The sequence below is a fragment of the Phaethon lepturus genome, unplaced genomic scaffold (assembly GCF_000687285.1).
Source record: "Phaethon lepturus isolate BGI_N335 unplaced genomic scaffold, ASM68728v1 scaffold8940, whole genome shotgun sequence".
NCBI classification, from domain to species: domain Eukaryota; kingdom Metazoa; phylum Chordata; class Aves; order Phaethontiformes; family Phaethontidae; genus Phaethon; species Phaethon lepturus.
Genome location: NW_010511218.1, coordinates 72,109 through 97,491, shown reverse-complemented (window position 1 = coordinate 97,491; position 25,383 = coordinate 72,109). Strand labels below are relative to the sequence as shown.

At 37.7% G+C, this 25,383-nt stretch overlaps 1 protein-coding gene across 1 annotated transcript in view; it reads right to left on the bottom strand.

Annotated features, from left to right (window-relative positions):
- The window catches only part of SYNE1 (spectrin repeat containing, nuclear envelope 1), a gene marked incomplete at its 5' end in the record, with an annotated part of 159,599 nt that overhangs the window by 66,013 nt on the left and 68,203 nt on the right, over nucleotides 1-25,383 (bottom strand). Inside the window, 17 exons of the mRNA XM_010283199.1 lie at nucleotides 560-709; nucleotides 1,996-2,178; nucleotides 2,577-2,709; nucleotides 3,741-3,937; nucleotides 6,703-6,834; nucleotides 7,293-7,466; nucleotides 8,144-8,344; nucleotides 10,169-10,288; nucleotides 12,059-12,160; nucleotides 13,725-13,934; nucleotides 15,722-15,877; nucleotides 16,040-16,174; nucleotides 17,015-17,165; nucleotides 17,958-17,973; nucleotides 18,592-18,685; nucleotides 19,297-19,428; nucleotides 23,737-23,928. Of these exons, the coding sequence (XP_010281501.1) occupies nucleotides 560-709; nucleotides 1,996-2,178; nucleotides 2,577-2,709; nucleotides 3,741-3,937; nucleotides 6,703-6,834; nucleotides 7,293-7,466; nucleotides 8,144-8,344; nucleotides 10,169-10,288; nucleotides 12,059-12,160; nucleotides 13,725-13,934; nucleotides 15,722-15,877; nucleotides 16,040-16,174; nucleotides 17,015-17,165; nucleotides 17,958-17,973; nucleotides 18,592-18,685; nucleotides 19,297-19,428; nucleotides 23,737-23,928 (2,478 nt within the window). The remainder of the gene's footprint in view (nucleotides 1-559; nucleotides 710-1,995; nucleotides 2,179-2,576; nucleotides 2,710-3,740; nucleotides 3,938-6,702; nucleotides 6,835-7,292; nucleotides 7,467-8,143; nucleotides 8,345-10,168; nucleotides 10,289-12,058; nucleotides 12,161-13,724; nucleotides 13,935-15,721; nucleotides 15,878-16,039; nucleotides 16,175-17,014; nucleotides 17,166-17,957; nucleotides 17,974-18,591; nucleotides 18,686-19,296; nucleotides 19,429-23,736; nucleotides 23,929-25,383) is intronic.

The window sequence follows — 25,383 nt, the reverse complement described above, 5'->3', positions numbered from 1 at the left end:
GAAGAAAGTCACTGTGTGCAGATTTATTACAAGAGCGCTACTGATGTAGTTGAAGAAGTGAAATTGTGTTATATCTATACTCCTCAATAATTATCTCAAGATATAATATCTTTCATTTTTGCTTCAGATACTGGTCAAAATTATCTTGATCTGTAAACCACTGGCCACCTTCCATTCAAGAACAAGCTACACTTTGAGGAGAAGGTGGTAGTATGCAGATACTTCATAAAAAACCAATATACATAATTTGCAAAGTGCTTTGTCATTTTGGGTGAAAGACGGATCTAACAAGGTTTAATTATGTGCATATTACTTTGAATTTACCCGGAAATTAAGGTAAGCATCCTAAAAATTATATTCCTGCCATAATTAAACAGCAGAGTAAAAGTAATTTTGGCTTCTTTTCCACAGTATCAAATAATACCCAATTCTAAATTGGTACAATTTTAACCAGTCCATACTATTTTTTTGTTCTTTAAATCACTTATACTTTACATTTTGTATACATATTTAATGGAGACAATACAAAAGGGAAGTCAATAGCATTTCCTCTCAGTACCTTGTACTTCTGGACATAATCCTGAATGACTTCTTGCCCTACTACATTTTTTATGTTCTCTTCATCCTGTTGAATGACATTTTCCATCAGGGAAATCCAGCTCATAACTTCAGTGATAGCATGGCGAGAAGGAATTTTGTCCATCTGGAGCTGTAGAGATAGCAGACTTAAAATGTGTGTTGTGAAGAAAATGGATAAGAATTCCTTGATTTGCATTACCATAGTACATTTTCTTTACCTGCTCTTATCATCATCTTATTCTACATCCCTAAAATATCATTGAAGTTTATTAAAAAAACCCAAAGAAGCAAAAAAAAAAAAAAAAAAGGGTTTTGATAGGAGATACGTTGTATAAATGCATGCATCCTAATAAGAAAATACTATCTTTATTTTTATTTATATACACAAAATACTATATTTAAAGAAACTGAACAAATCCAAAGATTCCATTTCTGAATTCCAAAAGATTCTTCATTCTCATTCCATAATTCTGAGTTGGGCTTAGAAGATCAACTTTAAGCTATGCTTTTCCTGTCCTTGTATAATGGGTAATGAATAGAGCCATGGAAAATAATTTTATACAGCTCTTCTGTGGTGGTGATTTTTAAATGGGCTGATTTTGAATAGTACCTGTTTTTTTCTAAAAGATTCACTTTCAACATTTGATACATTAGTGCTTGCTTACATTTAGTTGCTCAGAAACATGTTCTATGACATTTTTAGGTAGACACGTATTTTGCATTACAAGACAGTTCAGAAAACTACTGAGTGACATTATTTTGTTTAATATATAGACTCAAGTAACATTTGTTACCCTTTCTCTCTTCCCCTAAATCACAATGATATTACTAACTCTGAAAGCATTCCAAATTATTAACTGAAGCAACCATTCAAACTGTTAACCTCCTAGCAACTAAATACTAAGCCAACTTTGAGACCAGTATTATTCTTTAACTTCAGTATTATAAAATTAAAAAAACAAAACTACACAATTAAAACCTTCCTGCTCCTACATACACTAGCAGGGACCTCACACAATGTTTTTAGATTTATTTTGTCTTGCATAGACTTGAACCCAGTTTATTCGATTTGAACAAAATCACCATACAAATCTGACAGGGCACAGGGATGTGAACTCTCTTTTTCCAAAAAGCATATCAACATGTTGAAAAAACCCTCATCTGTTCTTTGGTTAAATTTAACAAATGTAACTGTGAAAGTTTGACGTAACACCAGTTGATGTTAGACAGTATGGGTAGACAGGATTTGGACATGAGTGTAAGTTTTTCCACATTAAAACAGGAATAATGTTGTTCTTATCTTGCCTCACATGATTGATAAATTGAGGAAGGGAGCAACTGTGTCTCAAAGGCAGTGCCACCTACATGTGGTCTGAATTTTCTAGAATATCAAAGGACATCACTGGCCTTCCTTACCTGGTGCAATTTCTCTTGTACTGCTGGGATTTGTGTAAGCAGCTCTGTCCACTGACTGTCAATGTGGGACAATCCTGCACGCAATGCTGCTGTATCCACCTTCTTCAGCCTGAGGAGCTGGTTCCCAGTACTCAGGACAGAAGATTTCTGTGATGATTTAGCATCTACTTCTTTTGAAAACTCCTGTAAGCAGAATAATTTTTGTGGAAATAAGCAACTATTTGTTTACTGTACTTAAAGCTTTACCTCAGAAAGTTAAGAATATCCTCCATTGCCTTTAAAAATATGTACTATTAGCGTTTACCAGCTATACTTCAGACCAAGCGAGAACAAAAATTGTTTTCAGTCATAAAACCATTTTCTGTTTTCAGAATCATCAGGTTTCACAATCATTGCATATAGCAAAAGACTGCTGAATGTGCAAACACGCCAGTTTTTTGAAGGACAGCTCACTTATAGAAGCAGATTTTTTTTTTCATACTTACTACTTCAAGTATGAGAAACAGTACAATCATATGATTGCTCAACTATTTATTTGTAATTGCAGAGAAAAAGGTGTCCTAGGTCCATGAATGTCTTACCAAAAAGGAGTTCAGGTGGTCTCGGACTGTTTCCAGTTCCTGAGGAACTGTCAAAGACTGCTGGCTCCAAAACTCAAGTCGCTCCTTGGCAGATTGTAACCAATGTGTCAGCTCACTTGATTCACTCTGATATCTGTAAAGACATTTAAAGAAAACTAGAACAGTCATTGCCGCTTTTTGCCTCCAACTGAGCAGTCTCTCCTCCACGTATTAAAGGAAGATACTGTATGCCAGATTTAAAATGAAAATATTTTCTTTGCTTTACTAAATTTCAGAAAAACATGATTTAATTTTAAGGACAGGCATGGTATCAGGAAGCTCTTATCTTAGCCATTATACCCACAATTCTTGACAGTGCCTCTTAGGAAACTGTTTGTTCCTTAGGAAAAATTAAGTTTAATGAAGGGCTAGTAACCAGGCTATCAATCTGTTTGGGCAAGCTGCAACAGCACCCCACCCCACACACATAAACACATTTTTGCTTTCAGTTAGAAGACTATCTTCCAGAAGTTTTACCACAAGATATCTCAGAGCAGAAATTTAATGTTTTTTTTCAGAAACTATCTCCATACAATTTCCTATGCCAAGCAACTAATGAGATGTCAGAACGAGGGTGTTGCCACGTAACCTTTATACATACAATTCCTTTACATATGTCTCTCAAAAGGCTAGTGAGCCAACAAGCCAGGGATATTATGAATGATAGACAAAGCTTGTATATCACTTAGAGAATTCATTTCAAAAGCAGCATATGAACATTACTAAAAGCAGCTAAAAGCTCCCTTCCATATATGCAATGACACAGACCCATGAGAACCCAGCAGCAGAAATGCCCCTACCAGAATATGCTGAGGCTGCTCATGCTACCTAGCAAAGCACACACCATTTCTCATCAACCTGTATGGACATGGGGCTTCTAAATTAGGCATCTAAATAAGGTATCTTCTGACTTCCTCCCGCTAGCTGTTATCTTGTACATATTTTATTGCAAATGAGAGAGCATGATAGCACTTGTGTGGAACAGAAGTAGGATATTGTAGAGTAGTCAAACTATCACATACATCTCACATTATTTTCTTTAAAATGTCAAATCTGGGTTCAGAATGACTTTGACCTGAGCAGTGCAGGTGAAGAAGTTATACTGTCCCATTACATCAGCAGTACCTTGTCCAGTGCTTCAATATTGTCTCCAGCCTGTGAAGCTCCTTGGTAACTTTGCTGGTGTTACTTAACCAGTGTTCTCCTAGTTGGTTGAGCTGACTTTCGAGATCTGAGCAGCTAACAGAAAAAAGAAGCCTTTTCCCATCATCTAGCACTTGGTATAATTTAGGCTGGTACTCAGTCAGGCTAGATCTCAGATGCTGTAATGACAGAGGAGACAGTTAGATAGCTCTGCAGGTTTTTGCTACCACACATTCTCATAATTTAGTTTCTTTTATTGCATTTTGTAGCATATCTAATTTCACCATGGCACATCACATTTTTTCCCCTCTGCTCCAGCTTTAAAACTATGAGAACCATCAAGCAAGTTAACCTGCTCAAAATCTTAATCTATTGACACCTTCTTATGATGAACTCTTTCTTAATGTAGATATTTTACACTTGAACAATTTCAAAAGAATCTTTATGGGGCAACACCATTTCTGAGAGAAATTGATTAAAACGTCAGAACTTAATCTACCATCTGCTAAAAACTCTACTGCAACGAAAGTTAAAGGTGTCCAATATAGAGCTGTTAACAGTGGCCACACTTCAGCCCTTTCAATGCCAAGTTCAGCTCTCTGGTCATCTAACTCCTCTTCTACTGATCTACGGTCCTGCTATCCATGGCTACAAAAGAGAAGATCATCCTCTCCATCCAAATCCCTGAACACAGAAGCCAATCGTTATGGCAAAAGAATGCAGAAAAGGTACTGAAAAAGGAAAGGCTGTTAATACTCTTACCAGTCTCTGGTCCAGGTTGAATTCAGGGTATCATTTAAATGGTGATTTGTCAATGGGTAAATGGTAAAATGGGTAAAAATATACCTGCCAAATTCCGCTATCATTACACAAATAGTACAGATTTTCAAAATATCTGTGTATTTGGCTAAGCTTGAGCACAAAATGTACATGCATTCCCATTTTTCAGTTATGCTGAAACTAATCTGAAGATAAAGTGTACAAAACTACCAGTCTCGTGGTGAGTCCATAAACTTTCTATCACTCTTATTTTCTCTTTCACATAGAGCTCTAATAACTTAAGAGAATTTTTATATTTATATACGTCCGTGTCTCTGTGTGTACTTACATATAACATATAAACAAACAAATGTATAACTCCTAGAAAGTAGCATAAAAAATTCCAAGATAGCCATAAATTAATTATGGATTTTTAACCTAAACTTGGTCACAGGAAGAGAAAAAAAAAATGTATTTAAAATTATGCTATAGCAAAGTCCAAGAATCTGGATTTGAATAACCCGATTTATGTAAGTGATAAAAGAAACCAAAGATGAAAACTAATTTAGGGTCAGGACCAGCACAAACAATGCCTAACATTAAACAAAACCAAAATACCCCCCCCCCACAATAGATTGCTTAAGTTCTCCTCATACCATTGCAAAAGCAGAAAGCTGTCTAGTAAAAGAACAAGATACATGACAAAACCAGAGTAGACAAGAAGTCAATCTGCAAGAAAAATTTGGCAGACATTTTTCTATAAAACAAAACAAGAAAACAAACAAAAAAAACCCAACCAAAGTGTCTGGTGTATAACGAGACAAAGACAAAACACTAGGCCAGAATTCTCGTTTTGAGAACAGACAGAAAAAACAGGATGTGGTAGAAAACCTATATTTAAACTACCAATTCTTGTTGCATTTGAGAAGGAGGAAGGAAACTCTGGAAACCGCAGGTTGTTCGCCTCACCTTACTCTCTGGAAAGATCATGGAGCACATTCCCTTGAAATCCATTTTCAAGGGCAAAAAAGACCAAAAGGTAATCAGGAACATTCAGCTTGGATTCACTAAATTGACAGCCTTTTATGACAAAATTACTGTCTCTGTGGATGAGGCTGACTGCCGTATGGCCTTTGACACAGTCTCCCACAAGACCCTCCTCTGGAAGCGGAGAGCATGCAGGTTGGATAAATGGACTCTTACATGGGTTGAAAACTAGCTCCATTACCAGTCTCAAACACTAGAGATCAAAGGCTCGACATCTGGCTGGCAGACTGTAATGGGCAGAGTAGTCCAGGGGTTGTTGATATTTGAGCCCAAACATCTTCAACATCTTCATTAATGGCACAGATGATGATAGAGAGTGGTCCCTCAGTAAATTTGTGAATGACACTAACATAGTGAGAGTGGTTGACACAACAAATGGCAGACTTGGTCCAGAGACACTTCGATATACTTAAGATTGGAGGCAGCAGAAACCTTAGGAGGCTCAACAAGAAGTGGAAATTCTGTGCCTTAGGCAGAATAACCCTGTTTCTCAGTACAGGCTAGGAAGGGAATGGCTAGTGTATTTACCCTGGCATCTTCCATACCCAAGACATCATGAATAAAGCAAGCCATGGCACTGGCCTACATTAGGACTGTGAACAACGAACTTAACTTACTTTATTATCCCCGTCTACATGGTACTGATGAGGCCACATCTAGTGCAACTGATTTGGCCTTGCCCCCACCTCCCACCAAGTTCAAGAATTAAATAGTCAGGGTCTGGCGTAGAGCTACACGTCCTTTAAAAAGAGGCTGAGGGAGATGTGCTTGTTTTAGATTGGCAAACGGGAAGCTAAGGGCCAGTCTAAAAAAGGCCTACAATTTGGAGTAGAATTAAAAAGATTATAGAGGCAAATGCTCCTCAGTAGCGCCACACAGTGTAATAAGGACAGTGGTGACAAGCTGAAAGTTGAAGGCTTACATTTGGCATTATAGAAAACCTTTTCAGTAAGAGACAGTGCAGCACTACAATTGGTCCCCAGCTTGGCTGTGGGTTCTCCATCTTTTGAGGTTTCCAATGCTGTGGCTGATCCAGCCCATGGCAACTGTCCTGCTTCAAGTGGGAGGCTGGACTAGATGACCTTCAGAGGTCCCTTTCATGCAACTTTTCCATAAAGAATGTCTAAAAAGCACTAACCTGAAAAAGTGTAATCCGGTCTGTAAGTCTGTCTTCCGTCTCTTCCACCAAACCAACAGTGGGGATGCTACCTTCAACAGACTCCAGCTGTCTGGTAAGTTCCTGGTAATCTTCATCCAGACGCATCCAGGTCTACAAGCACAAATTATCCATGTATACAGTGAATACAGTGTACACAGTGATACATGTGTATCTAGAATTTTTATTAGTTCCTTTCTCAATCTGAAATCCTATAGCTGCATGGTTGTGAATGTACAAAAATAACAGTACAGATGTCTTATTATAGGTTCACTGGACACCATCTCTGTGTCAAGCTCAGCTTTTAGTTAGAACACATGGATAAAGCTGTCACATTCTCCCTGTCAGCTAAAATGAAGCAGCTCTTTTAAATGTAGAGGAACACAATTTATGTCACCTAAAGGTCACAACAGTTAATTAGCAAAGACTACATGTAGTCTATCAGTGCCTTGTGTCTAGGACAAAAGGGTCTGATGTCCATCAATTCTGTCCAAGCAGAGGAAATCAACATTACAGAATATCCTTATGGTTGATCACAATGGCAGTACAGAAAAGGCCACAGAAATTCTCACCTCTAGAATGTATTCCAGCTCCACACCTCGTTTATGAGCCAGCTTTAATACAGCTGAAGCTTGTATCATTAGCTCTGAATGTGACTGAGTTTCCTTCAGGAGGGCAAAGCTACTCATCTTTCTAAAGAGCGTTTCTGTCAGGATCATGTGAGATTCCAACCCCTGAAAATATTCCTGCAAAATTTGGGTGTGAGGGAGAAGTTAAAGAGAGAATAGAAAAGAGAAAGTGCAATAGTTACTCAGTTCATTACCACTAAAACAACATTTTAAGACAATAGCAGTACAATCAAGTAGCTGTAGACATAGAATTAGGTAAACTTTTCACTCCACCAACATTTCACAAATTCCAACACACAATATTAAAAGGACAATGGCCTTTTTAAAGAAAGAAAGAGGTCATCCTTTCTGTGAAAATTCTATCCCAACCCTCATTCCATAAACAAAAATAGCTTAAATCAGAGATACACCACCAAAAAATTCTGCCTAATAAAAAAATTTGGAAAAGCTTTGTTATATTTCATGGGTGCTATCAGAAAATGTAAATTTCTGTGGGAAAATAATGGAGTTGTGGATGAAATTGCTATGTAGCATGACAAGACAAGAATAGGAACTTGTTATTAGAAAGAGTAAGAAAATGTGATCTACCTGGGTTCACCTTCAACAGAGCATTTTAAAGTTAATCAGACAGAACAGTTCACTGGTGCCAATTTAAAATACAGTAAGTTTTAATGTATCTAGATTTAATACTGGCCCACCATTCTGAAAACCTCCTGAACCTTTAGGAACACAAGGTTAGCAATTTTCTGTGTACAAGCTTACAGTCAGTCCTGAAATATGTCACAGTTTCGTACCTTATGTTTGTCAAGTAGTGACCGAACCTCTTCCTTAGAAGCAACAATCATTTTCTGGTCACCAGCCATTTTTTCTTGGCCTGTTTCTAGTAGGTCAGCCAGGTCCTGCAAAGCCCGTTCATACTGCCTCTTAAGAGCCAGATTCTGATTCAGGTCGCTCCGCCTGGATCCAATGATCATCATCAGCTCATCATACATATCCTTGGGGGCAAAGAGTAGCAATGGTGATTCTTATTTCACACCTTATGCATGTCTTCCTATAAGCAACCTTACTGTCCCTGTATTCCTCTGTGAATACTAGCAGAATAACATCTATTCCCAGCTCAGAACAACTGTGCAAATATACTGACTTAATTGATATATTAACAACTCACCATTTAAAGAGAAAAAAATAAGCAAGACCTGCAACTCTTTCACGTGCGTGCATTCGGGAACATGTTAACAGAATCCCAATGGCTTGCTTTAAGTAGCAAAAGAATAGGGTGACTGGCCTTAAGTCATCAAACACCAGACTACTGTGTGGCTACTGCACACTGCAGATGCTGTTTACATTTTGCTTCTTATAATGCAGTGAGTTGGATGGACTCTATCATGGCTACAGACTATAGGCATCTCAAAGCCAGATTTGCCTCCTTCTCTTGCCCCAGCAGCTTATTGGTAGCAAGTAAGATACATACAACCCATAGTAAAAACCAAATCAGGTGCAAAATTGCAGTATATTCTATAATAGAACAGTAAACTGTAGAAAAGGTGCAGTGTGTATTTCACAGTGTGCCCACACTGCCAAATTACAAAACAAGCCAAAAGGAAGAATCTCGTCAGTTCCCGTGTGCTATTATTTGTCTTGTATACCTCAACCATAAAAGCGAGAATAACCTAGAGATGCTTTTCTTCACCTGAACAGGATTATTTTCTTGTTTTGGTTTTGAGAATTGTATTCTCAGAACATATGACTGACTGTGAGGGTAAGCCCATACTTTTGATCAAGACAAGACATCCAAAACTAATAAACCAAAATATCTCTAAGACCATCCAGTGCTACAGCAAAGTACCCACCATCAGACTGCAGCTGGCTCTCCTAGATTTAAAGAGACAATTGTGAGAAGGACAACTGTCAAAAAAGCAAAAGGAAGGATTTCCTCGAAACTGAAGTCAAGGGGAGAGGGATATCTACAGATAATCTGACAGCAAAAAAAATGCAGGAGGCTTCTAAGAGCAAAAGGATGAAGAACTGGGCAAAAGACACATTTGCACAAACTCCTTGTCATTCATTTTTAATTGAGATCACTGTTTTATTGGCTTAATAAGTTTATGGTCCAGTTTCAGCTGTTTTCTTTGCTTCCAATTTATTTTTATATTATTATAAAGGGTAAAATTCAGTCACAAACCTTCTTCTTGATCTTTCCTTAAGTGCTTCCCTGCCTCAGCACTAAACTGCTCACAAAGGAGTTTCAACAACCCTTATAAATGTTCTGGATCAATTGCCCACATGTGTCTACTTCAGAGATCCTTAAGTTGAGTCCTACTACTTAGGTGTGTTCAAAGCTAAGCCCAACTGAAAGTATGAAGGAACATGAGAGATGTTCTAGTAAAAGCAGAACATCTCCAGTTTCAGGTCACACCTAGTTATCTATCCCCCCTCACCCTCTTTTTTTTTTTTAATGACAAATGTGAGAGAGAACTAAACCCCAAATCATGAGACACTGGTGAGAAGAGGTCTCAGCCTTCAGCAGATATTTATGTTTACGTGCTTAACTTTATCTATTTGAACAGGGACTCAACAAGAGCTGAAAAAAACATGGTTTCGTGCATTCTTATCATTAATTCTACTAATAATAGAGATGTTACAAAATTTGAAAATGCAAAAGTAGAAAAACTAGGTGAATCAGGGAGAAAATAATCTTTTGTACACACTGAAATGCTTTTAAATACATTTTCCTAAACTGCTTTATCAACAATAAAAAGGAGCACACTAATACCTTTGATATCACCAAACAGCTCTAGGATGGAACTTAAGAACCATACCTGGATCTTAGACAGGTCTTGCACAGAAGGCTGGTCAATTTGTAGTTTGTCTACATGCTTTTTTAATTCATTGATTCCAGTATCTAGTTCCTTCAAACCTTCTTCTGCCTGCAGTATGACCTGTGTTTGAAAATTACGTTATTTAATTTGGAGGTTTAGTAACAGTACTGCAGCTGCCATACAGTAATATTCTTTTCTGTTTTCTGCCTGAAGTATTAATCCTTCAGTCTGCTGAAATTTTAAAGGATACTATAAAGAAAAATTATTAATTCAAAGTTGGGAGTGCCCAGCTTGTTTCTTAAAGTTAAATAAAATATAGCAGTATTATTTTTTTAATAATAAACTGTTTTAGTATCATACACTTTTTTATACAAAACTTTGCTGTGAGGTTCCACACTTTTAATTATATAGTACAGACACAAAAGGACTATTAGTTGTTCTAACACCTTCTTTTAAAGCATTCTTTTTATTAACACTCATTTCTGTCATATCTGAGCACCAAGCAAACACCCATCACAGCAAAATACACACGTGCTAGCAAAGAGCTGTGCACAGTTCCCTTGCAGGACTACGATGGGGCCAAACTTACCCAAGGAAATGGGTTTGTACCTCCCCTTTTGTACTTGGAAAATGACAACTGAAAGCACACAGGTTGCTATTTGCAAGTGTATGCAGATAATAATATGACTTTTTTCAATGGAATCTACAAGAAACAAGGTCTTTCAACCTAGGTGTCTCTGCTGAATTAATGAATGCAAGCTACAACAAAGTTAAAAGCATAAGGTAGACTCCTTTGTTAAGGCCCTTTCTTGGAAACTGCATATCCAAATGCTTAAAGTATGTATTTGAGTAGACCTCCTGACTCCTAGTAATGCGAAGCATGCATAATACAGTCACTAAACTTACCCCCTCATGCAGCTAAGGTACCTGGCTGATTAAGTGCCTTATTTTTACTTTCCAAATCATGTCTTGAACAAACAGCAATGCTTTTAAATTTGCATGTTTTATCAGCCAAGGTGGACGTTCAGAAAAAAAAAAATCAATTCAGTCAATTCAGTTGTGTTTGTTACCATGCCATTTTCCTATTTGGTAGTTAAAATAATCATATAGGAGTTAAATTTTTACTGATCTTCCTCATCATGGAAGATAGGAAGGGACACAGACTGCTGGCTCTCTTACTTATACATGAATTAAAATTCCTCCAAAATTTGATTATCAGATATATAAAGGCCAGTATTTCTGTTTAGCTGAAGGATAAGTCTCTTCCTCTCAGTCACGTGCTGGAACCAGACAACAGTAGCTCTTGGGTAACAAGAAACATCTGTAGAAAATAGGCCTTAACATACTTCATCCACTTTTCTCGTTGGTAAAACAGAAACAAGGAAACAGGATGTATTTTGGTTTATTATTCATGAATTATTCATCAATTCATCAATCCCTTGATAAAGAAAAAACTACTGCCTTAAATGAAAATGAATAACATTCAAGATATTACTATAAACCAGTGCCGAAGAAAGTGCTTTTGGTTTTTACTGAAGTGTAATAGCCAAACAATTAGCTAAATTTTAGATTTTTTTTGGTTCATTGATGTTTTCTTTCTTTCAAATAGTGCCCAGTATGTGCATAACTAGGTCACCTGGAGAGATAAGACAGACACTTTGTATTTGCATCTTTTTTTATATTTATAAACATGTGTTGGAACTTTTTTTTTAATATATATATAGTTTATAAACACTCTTGGAAGTATTATTTTCACACACTTTGTGTGAGCACATACATTCTCCCATAAAAAGCAACTGTTCTCTAGAATCCAGTTATACCTTCGATAGAAACATTATCTCTTCCCTGCCTGCCTGCCCCCCACCCCAAGTAATAGACACTTGGTAATACCTGCATTTGTTCTGTTTCTGGTCTCTCAGCTGCCTCTGCCAGTTTCTGTAGAACTAAATACTTGTTATCAGCCACTGATGTAAACAGGAGCTTCAGATCGTTCTACAGGAGACAACAACAACAAATTATAGCCAATCACAGCATAAACCAACTGAAAAATATTTTATGTTCCGTTTAAAGCATTTCAATGTTACAATGTCAGCTCTAAGGCATAAAAATTATTCAACATTGGAAGGACCATAATTATCCAATGCAAAACATGCAACATTGCTGAAAATCCATAACTGGATATATATGAGTGAAAAGCTAAACCAGCTCTTATTCAAAACATAACCTGTGAACACACTTCTGCATTTGCCTTCCAAATAGATAATTATTTAGCAAGGGTCAGTTAGCTTCATTTAACAAGAATATGTTATTCTTGTGTGGTTTATTCAATCACATATGCTCACAAACAAGCTAGGTTTTACTTTTTGAGGCAAGCTTTTTTCATTACAAACTTGAGCAAATATTAAAAAAGTAAACAAGGCTTCAACACATTACAGAACTATTTATCACAACTTTTAGACTACCTTATCAGACTAGACACATACATATTACTTAACAATTTTGCCAAGCTATAGTCAATTTATTTTTTTTCATGCATTCATAACAACAAAACTCCTAACATTGGTAAAACAGAAAATAATCAGCACATTTCTCTAAGACTTTTAGCCCTGTATCTAAGTGTGTTTCTGATTTTTTTTAATGCAGTAATTCTTTTAAATATTAAATATCTCTGGTATAACAATAAGGCACAAGATTCTAATCAGCTTGTCCCCTTTCTTCAGCAAAGGAAGGCCTTTTATTGAGAATTGTTGAAATTTCTTTTTTTTCCTATATACTGCAGAAAAAAGTTATGGAGTTTGGAACAAAATCCTGTAGTAACAACCTATGAAATGATGATCCTAACCTAAAGACACCAGCAATCTATTCTCCATTTTTCTGGAATTTCTGTTTTCTTCAGCAAAACTAAAACATACTGGAGACTTCATATGATAACAATATGGAGACTTTATATGATAAGAATAAGAGAGAAGTAGGGACCAAGTAACATCTGAAAGCATTTCTGAACTCCATCCAAAAAGTTTTTTAAACGCAAACAGTTCTCCACTTCTCTTCATTTTTTCTGCTTTGTTTAATACAGACAGCTTGAGATACAAGCTCTTATAGAATACCGGGATGGCTTAAAGGTGATCAGAAAGGTAGGAATCAGTATTATGTTTTCTATTTTATCACAGATAATAACAACAATGTACTCTATCATTTATGAAATAATAAAAATGCATAGAGGGCAACTTTAAATTGCTTTTTCTTCTTTGAGAACAGTAGTCAACAACTTCCATTTATTGCAATGCCAGCAGGGTGAGAAAGTGTGGGGTGAATGATCACTTCTACAATAACTGCATGAGCTGCAGAAGGCTTCTAGCAGAGAGTTTAAATTTTGGATCATGATTTGGGTACCAAGTTTTGCATAGCCTAAGAAGTTTGATTTTCAGTAAAAACCTGTAAAAACTTGTTCTCTTGATTTGGTACCAAAAATTCGCATTGCTTCGAGATCACATCCTTTAAATCCCCATTTGACAGGTACCTGTACCCTGTTAGTTCCTTCAGATGGGCATCATACCTTGAAAGTCACTATTTGCTGGAGCCTTCCTTTCATCTGATGGCATCTCTGGTTTACTATTGACTCCAGCAAAGTCAGTCTTCTCAGGAAACAATCCAAAGTGTCTTCTATAATATCCCTATTAACACCACTCTCAGGAAATATCTGAGCAAATAAATTCTTGTTCTTATCCATTTCTTCTGTTATCTCTTTGATTTCTTTAGCAAGAAACTGATTTTGTCGAAAACAAAACAAAGTGACAATTAGACATTCTACAAAGCACACAAATGTATTGCCATAAACATTGCCAATTTTGCAGCGATGCAGTGACTTTTTTTAGATTGTTAATATACACACACAAGACAAAGTTATGCAGCTACAGTATTTCTGGTAATAAAAAAATCCAGACTGCTCTGAGGAAAACAAATGCTGAAACAAAATGAACCTGGCTGAATAAGGGCTTCATGAAGCAGAAATCCATATAGCTGCTGAAAAAGTCTTTTTCCCCTCCCTCTTTCATGTTGAAGAATTTTTAGTGTTTCCATTTCCCGCAGCATTCCTCCCTCTTTTTCACATAATTTCAATTTCAACACTGTGGTGTTTGCTAATACTTAGCAAAGAAGTTAAACAGAAGAAAGACTCTATGTTTAATTCTCTTCTGACCAGGCAAAATTTGGGTCAAGTGCTGATTTCTGCATCATTCTTGCACTGGGTTTACGTGGCAAAGTTTTGGTAGCAGGGGGGCTACAGAGGTGGCATCTGTGAGAAGCTGTTAGGAGCTTCCCCTATGTCCAACAGAGCCAGTGCCAGCCGGCTCCAAGATGGACCCACTGCCGGCCAAGGCCGAGCCCATCAGCGACGGTGGTAGCACCTCTGGGGTAACGGAGTTAAGAAGGGGAAAAAAACCTGCAGAACTCCAGCTGAAGAGAGGAGTGAGAATATGTGAAAGAAAAAACTCTGCAGACACAAAGGTCAGTGCAGAAGGAGGGGCAGGAGGTGCTCCAGGCACTGGAGCTGAGATTCCCCTGCAGCCCCTGGGGAAGACCCTGGTGAGGCCGGCTGTGCCCCTGCAGCCTGTGGAGCTCCATGCTGGAGCAGATCTCCACCTGCAGCCTGAGGAGGACCCCACGCTGGAGCAGGTGGATGCCTGAAGGAGACTGTGACCCTGTGGGAAGCCTGCAATGGAGCAGGCTCCTGGCAGGACCTGTGGACCCGTGGAGACAGGAACCCAGGCGGAGGCAGGTTTGCTGGCAGGACTTGTGACCCCGTGGGGGACCCACGCTGGAGCAGTCTGTTCCTGAAGGACGGCACCCTGTGGTGGGGGCCCAGGCTGGAGCAGTTCATGAAGAACTGCAGCCTGTGGGAAGGACTCATGCTGGAGAAGTTCGTGGAGGACTGTCTCCCATGGGAGGGACCCCATGCTGGAACCGGGGCAGAGTGTGAAGAGTCCTCCTCCTGAGGAGGAAGGAGCGGCAGAGACAGCGTGTGATGAACTGGCCACAACCCCCATTCCCCTTACCCCTGCATCACTGAGTGGGAAGAGATAGAGAATTCATGAGCAAAGTTGAGCCCAGGGAGAAGGGAGGGGCAGGGGGAAGGTATTTTAAGATTTAGTTTTTATTTCTCGTTACCCTTCTCTGATTTGATTGGTAATAAAATTAAACTGATTTCCCTAAGTCAAGTCTGTTCTGCCCGTGACAGTAATTGCTGAGTTATCTCCCATCCTTATCTCGATCCATGGGACTTTTGTTATATTTTCTCTCCCCTGTCCAGTTGAGGAGGGGGAGCAATAGAGTGGCTTTGGTGGGTACCTGGCATCCAGCCAGGGTCAACCCACCACAATTCTCTACACAGTGAATGAAGTTACATCTAAACAGTAGCAAAATACTGCAATTACATAGAGATTATGACAGCAACATATCACTTATCTAGGATTCTAGTATTTTCTTTCTAAACACTACATAAAATGTAGGCCCTTACTGACAATTTAAAGAAAGTTCTATTCATGGATTCCTCACCTCTTGCTTGCAGAGGTATGCTTCTGTTTCTTCCTCTGGCAACAGAGCTGCAGCAACAAAGACCTGTTCTTCCACACCATCTAGCCACAAGGAGGTGGCTGTGACACCATCGTACAGCTTCTGTTCAAGATGCAGACTCTCCACCACCTGTCCAGCCTGGGCAAAAGGAACCAGAGGAGTCAAGAGCGGAAGTACAAGATACTCTTTCTAACATCTAATATTTGGGAAAGGGCTGGATTTTCAGGTGGGAGCTAGAGGAGTTTTCATTATAAATGTGGCTCTGCTGGAAGATAGATGCAAAGACAATTGAAATATTACCTCAGATGACACATTTTCAAAGGCCTGGTTCAATTCAATCAATACTGGTGACACTGAGGATTTATCCTCTCTCTGTCCTTCCTCCTTATACAAAGGCATTCCAGATAACAGTCTGTTTGGTCTGCTATAAAGCTGCTGAGAGAGAAGTACTAATTAGAGTGCTTCTACCACACATACAGGGCACAAAATTCAGCTACACATATTCTACTGCTGACTGAGGATATCACCAAATAATGCTCATGGCCCTCCCACGACTGTTCTGTCATGAATTATCTTGAAAAAAGGATTGCTCAACAGGAAGTTCACTAGAAGTGCAGAATAAATACTTGTGGCCAGAATGAGCAATGACTTGTTTTTACCAAAAAAATAATTAATTATTGTGAAATGAATATAAGGTATTTAGAACTTTGGAAACTGATTTGAATGTAGTATTTTATAAAGAATAGTGGGCCTGGGCCTATTAAAAATAAAATGGAGGATGTATATTAATATAGATCTTGGACTGTTCCCAATTTAGTTGATTAATCTCTGCTTCTTTCAGTAAAAATTCTGTGGCTGAAATCACTTACTGCTTTGTCACATGCTCACTAAGACCAAGAATTGAATGTAAACAATAAATTCAAACAGAAAACACCAGTTTTTCCTCTAAGTTGTCACCAGAGCACTGGTTAATTTCGGGCAGATGACTTGTGACAGAATTATCCTGGGTTAGATAAGTAGATCAAAATTTTGTCTGAGCCCTTTCTTCCTTCCTAGTTCATTCACCTGAATGGTAGTGCAATTCAAACCACTTTGAACAAGAGCAGGGCTACTGCCAAATATTTAATAGTTCTTAAAGGTGTCACAAAAATAAATTGTTCCATATTCACTGCATTAACTGTATCACCTTAATGCTTCTGCGATGCACATACTGTACCTCATGTTGTGACAACTGCTTTCATAGAGAAAATGCAAAGAGAAATTAAAAATAGCTACCAGCTGTTCTTGTTCCAAAGCTTTCTGGAGCAGTTTCTGCTTGGTATTGAATTCCTGGTTCAGATTTTCCCATTTCATCTTCATCTGTTCTTCAGATGATGGCTTCTCGCCTTCCAAGCCTAATTCCTCAGAGAGTGTATCAGGTTTCTCACTGAATGGCAAAATGCATAAACAATTAACAAATACAGAAGTTATAGCAGCACAAGGTGTTTATCTCCTCTTTCAATTAGGAAATTCTACATTTAAATTGCTACATTTTAGCGCTTTTACTTGTTTTTTTTCCCAGATATTAAGACAAAGGCTGGTTTGTAACTGCAAGAAATTCTTGGCTGATGGGATAGAATGTACTTTCTAAGAAACTGTTTAACCTTGCAAGTACCCATACTAAGTGAGAACCCCCAAACCAGACTGAATACATATAACATTGAAATGTAACCTTTAAACAAGCTTTATTTCAAAGCCTGAAATAATAATAAAAAAAAAATTGTCTGACTCCTTCCTCACCTTCCCTTTCAAAATGCCAGATGTACCCTGATATTTTAATGCAGGACGAGTATATGAGTTTAGCATTGGTAAACAGAAAATGAAGTTCAGCATTTTCTGTCTGATTTTTTTGTACGTTTCTATAGCATAACGTTGTGACAGAAGGTAACCTCAGAAACAAGGAGGTAAGTACTTTCTAGCAATATAATAAAAAAACACATTGAAATAACACAAATGTTGAGGAAAAGAACTTACTGAGTATAACTCACATTCCCTATGCATAAGTCTTGGTTCTGCTGTCTCATGAACTACCTTCATATTCTAGACTTTGTCATGCTGGAGGAGCCACAAAGATGCTCACTACTACTCAGATACGTTAACAAAGTATTTTTACTGAAGGATTGGCTGCTCCTTGATTCTCAAGCTGATAATGTTCAGTCTAGTTTACTCTCCCCAAGACCTAGCCCTTCCTGCACCTTCAAGGTCCACATCAGCTATAGGTAGTTTTCTTCTGCCTTTGCTAGGGCAGAAGTATCTCCCAGCCAGAGTCAAGGTTTTATAGACATCTACTTCCCCCAAATGGGCACGGGTGCAAGAAAATACAGACCAGAGATGAAATTCAAAATACACAAGGCTTCAGAAAGAAAAATATTCACTAACTGCAGGAAAAATAAGATTAGGCAATGAGTATTTAATCTGGGAAGATGTGGTTACAACGGCAGACTACAATGTTTTAGAGATCAGCTATGGTTTACACACCAATGCTGGACCATAAAACTATAATAACTGATCCACTGCCTGTCTAATGAATCCTACTAGTTTGTAATTCTAGTGTGATGCTTGATAATAAGAATAAAAGGAATTTCTAAATGCTAAAGGTAATCTATTAGCACAAAAACAGTTTGTGTAATTACATTATCAGACTCCTGAATTATAAACCAGGACTCTAGTATTCTCATGCTGTATAAAAATGATGAAGTAAAAATTAGTCAATTATATGTAGGAACGGGATGCAAATATAAGGATGACAAAGCACAGAGTCATAGAACTTTACTTCACAGAACGACACATGAAATCACACCTTATACACAGGCCTTCTGGAGCACCTTTCTGTGTTAGGATTTCTTCTCCACGGCATGCTACTGAGCGAAGCAGACTCTTCTGCTCTTCTAGCTCTTGTTCCAGCTCCTACCATTGCAAGTTACAAAAACCAAAACAAACCTTGAACAGATTGTTTTTGCCTTGGAAGAATACTTCTACATTGTATAACTGTCATGTAAAGATAGATGAGCTATTTCTGATACAGCTTGCTTGAGCACCAAAAGCAGTGCATAATCTCCACCCAGGGACACAGAAAGACTGGGTACATAAACTGGGTCATTGGATTAATTGACTAATGCAATGCACTTTCTGGAACCTAACCTAGTGAGGATGTCTGTGTACCATGCAATACAACATACCTTGTAATGTGTGTATCTTTGCTTCTATAAAGACAATGTTGATTACTATTTTGAGAAAAATACTCCTTACAGTAACTTTAAGAGTTGTTTCAATTTAATTTTACTCATGGAAAATGGAAGTATAGAGTGATTAAGTGAGTTGACCATCGTCACCCAGGAAGTCTATTCTTCCTGGCTGTTACAGATATAAAATAGTGAGCTCAGATGCATCATTACAAGAGCACTGAGTAAGAAACAGTGTGAAAATTAAGGTTTCAGTGGAAATATTAACAAGAATGGCTCAGCTACAGTATTAAGCACAATCTAAAGATGGGAGTAGAAGAAATGCAGAACACTAACTTTCTGTTGCTGCAGGGTGCTCTGCTGCTGCTGTGAGCGAGTGGTTCTTGCTTGTGCCAGCCATTCTTGGACACTGGGGCTTTGTGAAGAAACAAAGTCCAGATCACTTTCCTCCTTTTCTTGTAATGATGCCTGCTTTAGGAGAAAGAAATAAAGATTTTACAAACTGTCTTATATTGCTAGAGAGCTGGCAGGTCCAGCTCATCAACTCAAAACCACATGTAGTGCCACCTTTTACCTCCCAAGCTGCTGGCTTACATGAATTCTGAAGTGAGCAATGACTTTATATTTCTGACTTCTACTGGTCATTGCTTACTAGCAAGAAAGCATCCATAAAAATGTAAAAATAAACATGCACCACTGCACCTAGCAGAATCAGACGCCAGAGATCAGAGACCATGGACTGATGTGTTTCTGAAGACTGTTCTGCTTCTCCTAAAAAACAACATTGGTCTGTAATGGATGGTGCAGCTCTAACCAGCAACGCAGGGAATCAATGGATTGTTTCTGCCAGGTTATTAGTCTGATTAAAGCCAATTTTTTGTCTATCTAAAACCAAAAGAATGCTAGTTGTCATTCTGGTCAAAAGTTATTTATCAGTAAGTACATAACTCTATCCATGGTTGGCAGAAACACAGTCCGTTAACAGCAGATTATATGGTATGAACAGTAAAGACAATAAGAGACCAAACCACAAAATGTTATAATAGAACAGCAAAAGCAACAGTCCCTTCACTTCCTACTTGTATCAGTATGTTTTTCCAACATGAGTGATTAAACAGGCCTTCTGTGTAAGCAAAGCAAAAAAGAGCAAATGCCTTAATAGTTCCAAAAACTGCTTTATCAACTTCTTGACTTTTGAGACCCTTGTTGGCTGTAAGTTTAAAATATTTTAGTGGTCAAGGTATTCAAATACAGGGATTTTAACACACCAGGCCTAATGTTAAAGATAGACTTGTAGGTCTGGCCACTTAGATCTCCACACCTCTCTGGATTTAATTAATGTTACTTGCATGCACATGATCACTTTAGAGTTTGTGCTTTCTTTTTCTTTTTTAGCTTCAAGAGCTAAAGCTGGGTCTTAATTCCTCTCCTACTTTTTTTATGTATCTCATTTTTGTAGGATTTTTGTTTTGCCCATGATTCAGCGCTTATTCTAAATAGAGTAAGAGCACGAAATGGTTCAGACTTTAGCCCAGGCTCTCCAAAACAAAACATGTTCACCTTCCAGAGAGCATTTGTTTCAAATCAGGCAGGGACCAGCAGGACCAATGGTGGCTGAGGAAACCCCTCTTGCTTCACCTGGTGGTCCTTATGCTAACAACTGGCATGGACCTCTGCCACCAGTGTCCCTGGCATTACGCATGGAAACAGCAGAGTTTTGCTAAATAGCAGAAATTAGATGTAAGATTTCAATTTTTGGGATGATGAGTATACTGGAGTTGAAAGGACTGATTAGTGTTAGAGGATATAAAGTGTAAGAGGAGCAAAACAAGCAAGCAGGTGTGTAGAGCTGGAAAGAACCATCAGCCCTTGCTCTATGAAATAGCTTTTCAGAAAGGATTCAGTTTGCAGGTAAACTGTGATAATTTACTTTGTAGAAACAAGTTTCTAGAAAGCTGATGTGGTTGGAGTATGAACAATGTCATTACAAGATATCAGATTAGGCAAAGAAAATATTATGTGAGGGATAAAGAGGGCCTAGAATTTTAATTTTTCGATTAAAATTGAGAAAAAATACAATCTTTCTGTAAATTATATTTAAAAACCCCTGCTTAATCTCATATGCTCTAGGGACAACAGCTGTTCAACTTTCCTTTAGAGAATAGTATCTAGTTCTTCACTGCATTTGGGCAGGCTGATTTCAGTTAGATTTTGAGTCTCCTCTTCTCTGGGAAGAGGTTTGAGAAGCCACAATTTTGGAGTTATACTAAGACAAATAAATAGTAGTCCCACAGTTCCTGCAATAGCAATGAGTGTAAAAGGGATTGGGGCATTTGTGGATGCAAATATGTTATCGTGCATACTTTTTAGATTAAAATTATTTGTGAATCAGATTTTATCATTCTCAAATCATATACGTTTGAAAAACACACTTGCATATTCATTTGAATTCTGTCTGAAGGAACTGTATTACATTTCCTTTAAATAGCCAGGGAAATAAATGCCTGAAGCTGTCATTGCTTGGGACTATTCACTCCAGCACAGAAATAATTGGAAAATCCCTGAAGAAAACAGTGATAAAACTGATCTTTTAAAGGAGTTCAGAATTGTACAAACTTGTATCAGGCATATTTGTCTTATGGAACTGAAGTCATCCCTCCCACAGACACACATTGTAATAAAAAGTAAAGAAACGTTATCTGGGTTTTTTTTCTGCAGAATCCATTCTACTACTTTGTTTTATAAGAATTCTATTTATTTTATTGCTCCTAAGTCACTGAAGTTAGTAGATAACAGTAATAAGGCAATGTATTGTATATCTTTCAAAGTGCTTGAAAAATGCTACATTTGGCATCAATGTAGTGATCTACTCTGCTGATCCAGCATGTTTCTGATTAGTTTCACTGCTTTATTTTATCAATAAGGGAGTTGGCCTCCAAATCACTTTTTCTATATCATTAGTGACATTATTTAGCTAAAATTGGAAGGAAAACTGAAATTGCTGCAAGAAATTCACAGAATCTCACACTGGCTCCTAAAAATTCTTGTGTCACAGGAATAACAGATATGCTTTCACTTTACGGAAAATACAGCTCAGTCTTTACAACGCTCTTGGTCTTGCAGTGCAACTTTGCAGGATCTTTCCTCTTCTGTGTGCAGGCTGGTATATGCCTCTGGGCAATTACAAGGTTATCAGTACATCTAGAGATGTATAAATTTGAGTTTCTTACATGCGTGAACAGCAGTGCTGTTAGCATGTAACGTTTCTCAGGGTTAATAATGGCAGAAGACAGAGTTTGTGCATTTTGGGGCATCTGATGCTCTGAGCCTCAATCCAAAGAAATACTTCATGCCTGATTGTTTGGAAAAAGCCATTATAGAATTTCTTATTTGAAAAAATTGCTCAATGAAAATTTGAAGATATTATACTGCCTATACCTATTTTCTTCCATGATCCATAAGTGAAGTCCAAAAAATATTTGCAATTTATAAAGAAACTTAAGTCTTGCATGCATCTAGCATCTTAAATGATTCATATTCTACATCTGGAAATTATTTTCTTGTTATTTTTGATATTAGAAAAGCATCCAAAAATCCATTTTAAAAGTTTGAGCAAACTAAATCAAACCATTGTATTTTAAAATGCAGCACATTTTAAAATGCAGCATACATATTTTAAAACAAAGCAACAAAGTCTGTAATGCCTTTTCACTTCACAAGTAATATATCAGAATATAGTATTATATGCCTGAATGCTGTTGATAACCCTTTTTATTTGCCTAATCATGAGGTTTAACATGCAAGAATAACACTAAAGTTACTTCATCTTAGAGGCAATAGGAATAAATACCTGAGGTATTTTCCTTCCTTTTTTGTGTGTGTTTATGTTGGGTTTTTTTGTTTGTTTAGTTTGTTTTATGAAGCTATGTTAAGGTTTAAAGTTACCCAGCTGCTTTGGACTAAAAATAGCTCTTAGCATGTCAAGTGACTTTTCAACCTAACCTCTCAGTAGGCTTTAATCTGCATTACAAGCTAGAAATCTTTGGAGCTTATCATGTTTAATTTACACAGCAAAGCCCAGAAAAGAAGTAAAAGAAAAGGTGGGGTAGGGAGTCACAGCAGGGCAAGCAAATTCAAAACCAGTCAGTAACATTACATGGTTGGGTTTCTCGTATGTATTCGGTTCTCCACATTCTAGTTTAACCTAAAGAATGACCAAAACCAACTGTTAAATAAAATGAACTAGTGGCAATAAGCAGACCAATGCTGCTAGGAATAGAAACCTAGCACAAGACTGAGGTTAAATGTATTTTTATTTATAGAGTATTTTGTTTGGTGTAATGATGCCACTAAGAATTAGCTATATTTAAAAAATGTTTCATTATCTTGATCTTATCTGTTCATTGCATTGTGCACACTGTATGGAGGAAAGCATGTATTTAGGATTGTTCTTTTGTTGGAGGAGGGATCCAGCCCTAAAGCACATGCAATCTAAAGGGACTGGGAACAGGAATAGAGTATATCCAGACCAAGATAATGTTCTATCTACTCCTTTCAGTGAAGACAGTGAGGTTAGGATAGTTTCACCAGGAAGTGGTGCTGTTAGCTTGAGAATGAGAGGCTAAATTTTGGAGTGTCCATTTACTAAATAACTAAAGAGGAATAGATCAAACTAAGTCAGTAAAATATTTTTACTCCTTTTCCCAGTTGCATAAAACTGCTATGAAATCCCCCAACCGTCTGCCCACTGTGAAGCAGCTGGAAAGAGCCACTTACCTGAATGTTGATCTGTTTGTCGTGGAGCACTCTCTGCAGCTCCAGAAGGCTGCCCTTCAGCGTCCTCAACTTCACAGCCAGCTGCTCTGCCTCGTCCTTGGTGTGAGCCTTTCCCTCCATAAGCAAGTTCTCGTTGTGCACAGACAACTCTGACAAGGCTACCACCTTCTGCTCTATTTCAACCAGCATGTTCTGCAGCAGCAAAAACAAAGATCCAAATTCATACATTTTCCAGCATCTGTCACACTTTCTGGCAAGACGACCTGTGGCCTGCCTCACTCGTCACCAAGCTAAGGGCAAGTCAGATTATCATCACTTTGCCTTTCAATCTCTTTCAGAGTCCTTAGGAATATGCTTGCAAATGTTTGCATTTGCCATTTCTGTTTGCAAACTTTTTCAAAATAGGAAATTAAAAGTTATTTGAACCAAAGCATTTGTTGTAGAGGAGATGCTCTTTATTTACACATTAAAGGTAAGGGTGGCTAAGATGCTAGACTGACATCCGTAATGACAACAGAGCACACAGCTAGAGTTACTTCTTTCCTCTTCATTCATTTACATTTAGTGAAATGCTTCCTGCCTCCTCCTATGTGTTGCTCTGGCTGAGTTGATAAGCTTCTCTTCTCACTATTTGCTCTTTCTGATTGGTGCATGATGGACTTAAGGATTTCTGTATAATCCTCTTTAGTCTAAAGAGAGACTTAAAGTGACAAATCTCTGGCATGTTTATTCTCAAAAGCTACTTTCCTGACATTCCATTAACCATCTATGTATTACATGAATTCTTGCTCAGAAACCTATCCTGACATCAAATGGTTTAGTCTCCATAGCAACCATCAAGTATAAACTTACAAATATTGTTCCTGCAGGAATGTGCACAGAATAAGATGGGCAGAATCTCTAAAAAGTGGAAAATATATAGGACTTCATATAAAGCTTACTATAGTAAGATTTTTAAGAACCAGCAAAAGAACAGCAGTATTCACTTTTCCACGAAGTTAACTGTTCTTTTTGAGTTTCCTGCAGACCATATAAAAAAAAATTACTGCTTTGTTTAAGTTCACAGGGTTTATCTATATACAACAAACAGCTCCCAAGGACAGGTGATGAAAGGACATTTGAGACTGAGCAGACTGAAAATTCCAATAATGAAGCAGTGTTGGTGGAAATTTAACTAGATGTTTAATTCATTTGACTTACATGAAACTTAATTCCCATTTATGCCAAAATAGTTGAGATCCTCATTCTTTAATATGAAAAGAAATCTTTTGTCCATCTCTCTCTTGTCTGTCTTGTAATTTTAATTATAATGATGATACAGTTCTAAACTTTCATTTAAAAATGGAAAACTCCCACTAATTTGAGAACCTGGATGTTATGACTGATCCAAGACTTGTTTATATGCAATTACTCCTTTGCAGCAAATGTTTTTCCTCAGCTGTTTTGATATTCTGGATTGATTAGTATTAAAATTCATAGAAATAGTAACTACTGATAACTATTCTTTACTTTTGAATGTGGGTAGGGATTACTCCTGAAGAAAACACAACACTGTCCCAGTCATCACTTCTAGTGGGAGTGTGTTCTTCAGCTGGAAAGGAGTAGGAAAGTACACTGCAGGTGTTTTCATACCTATCAAGTGAGCTG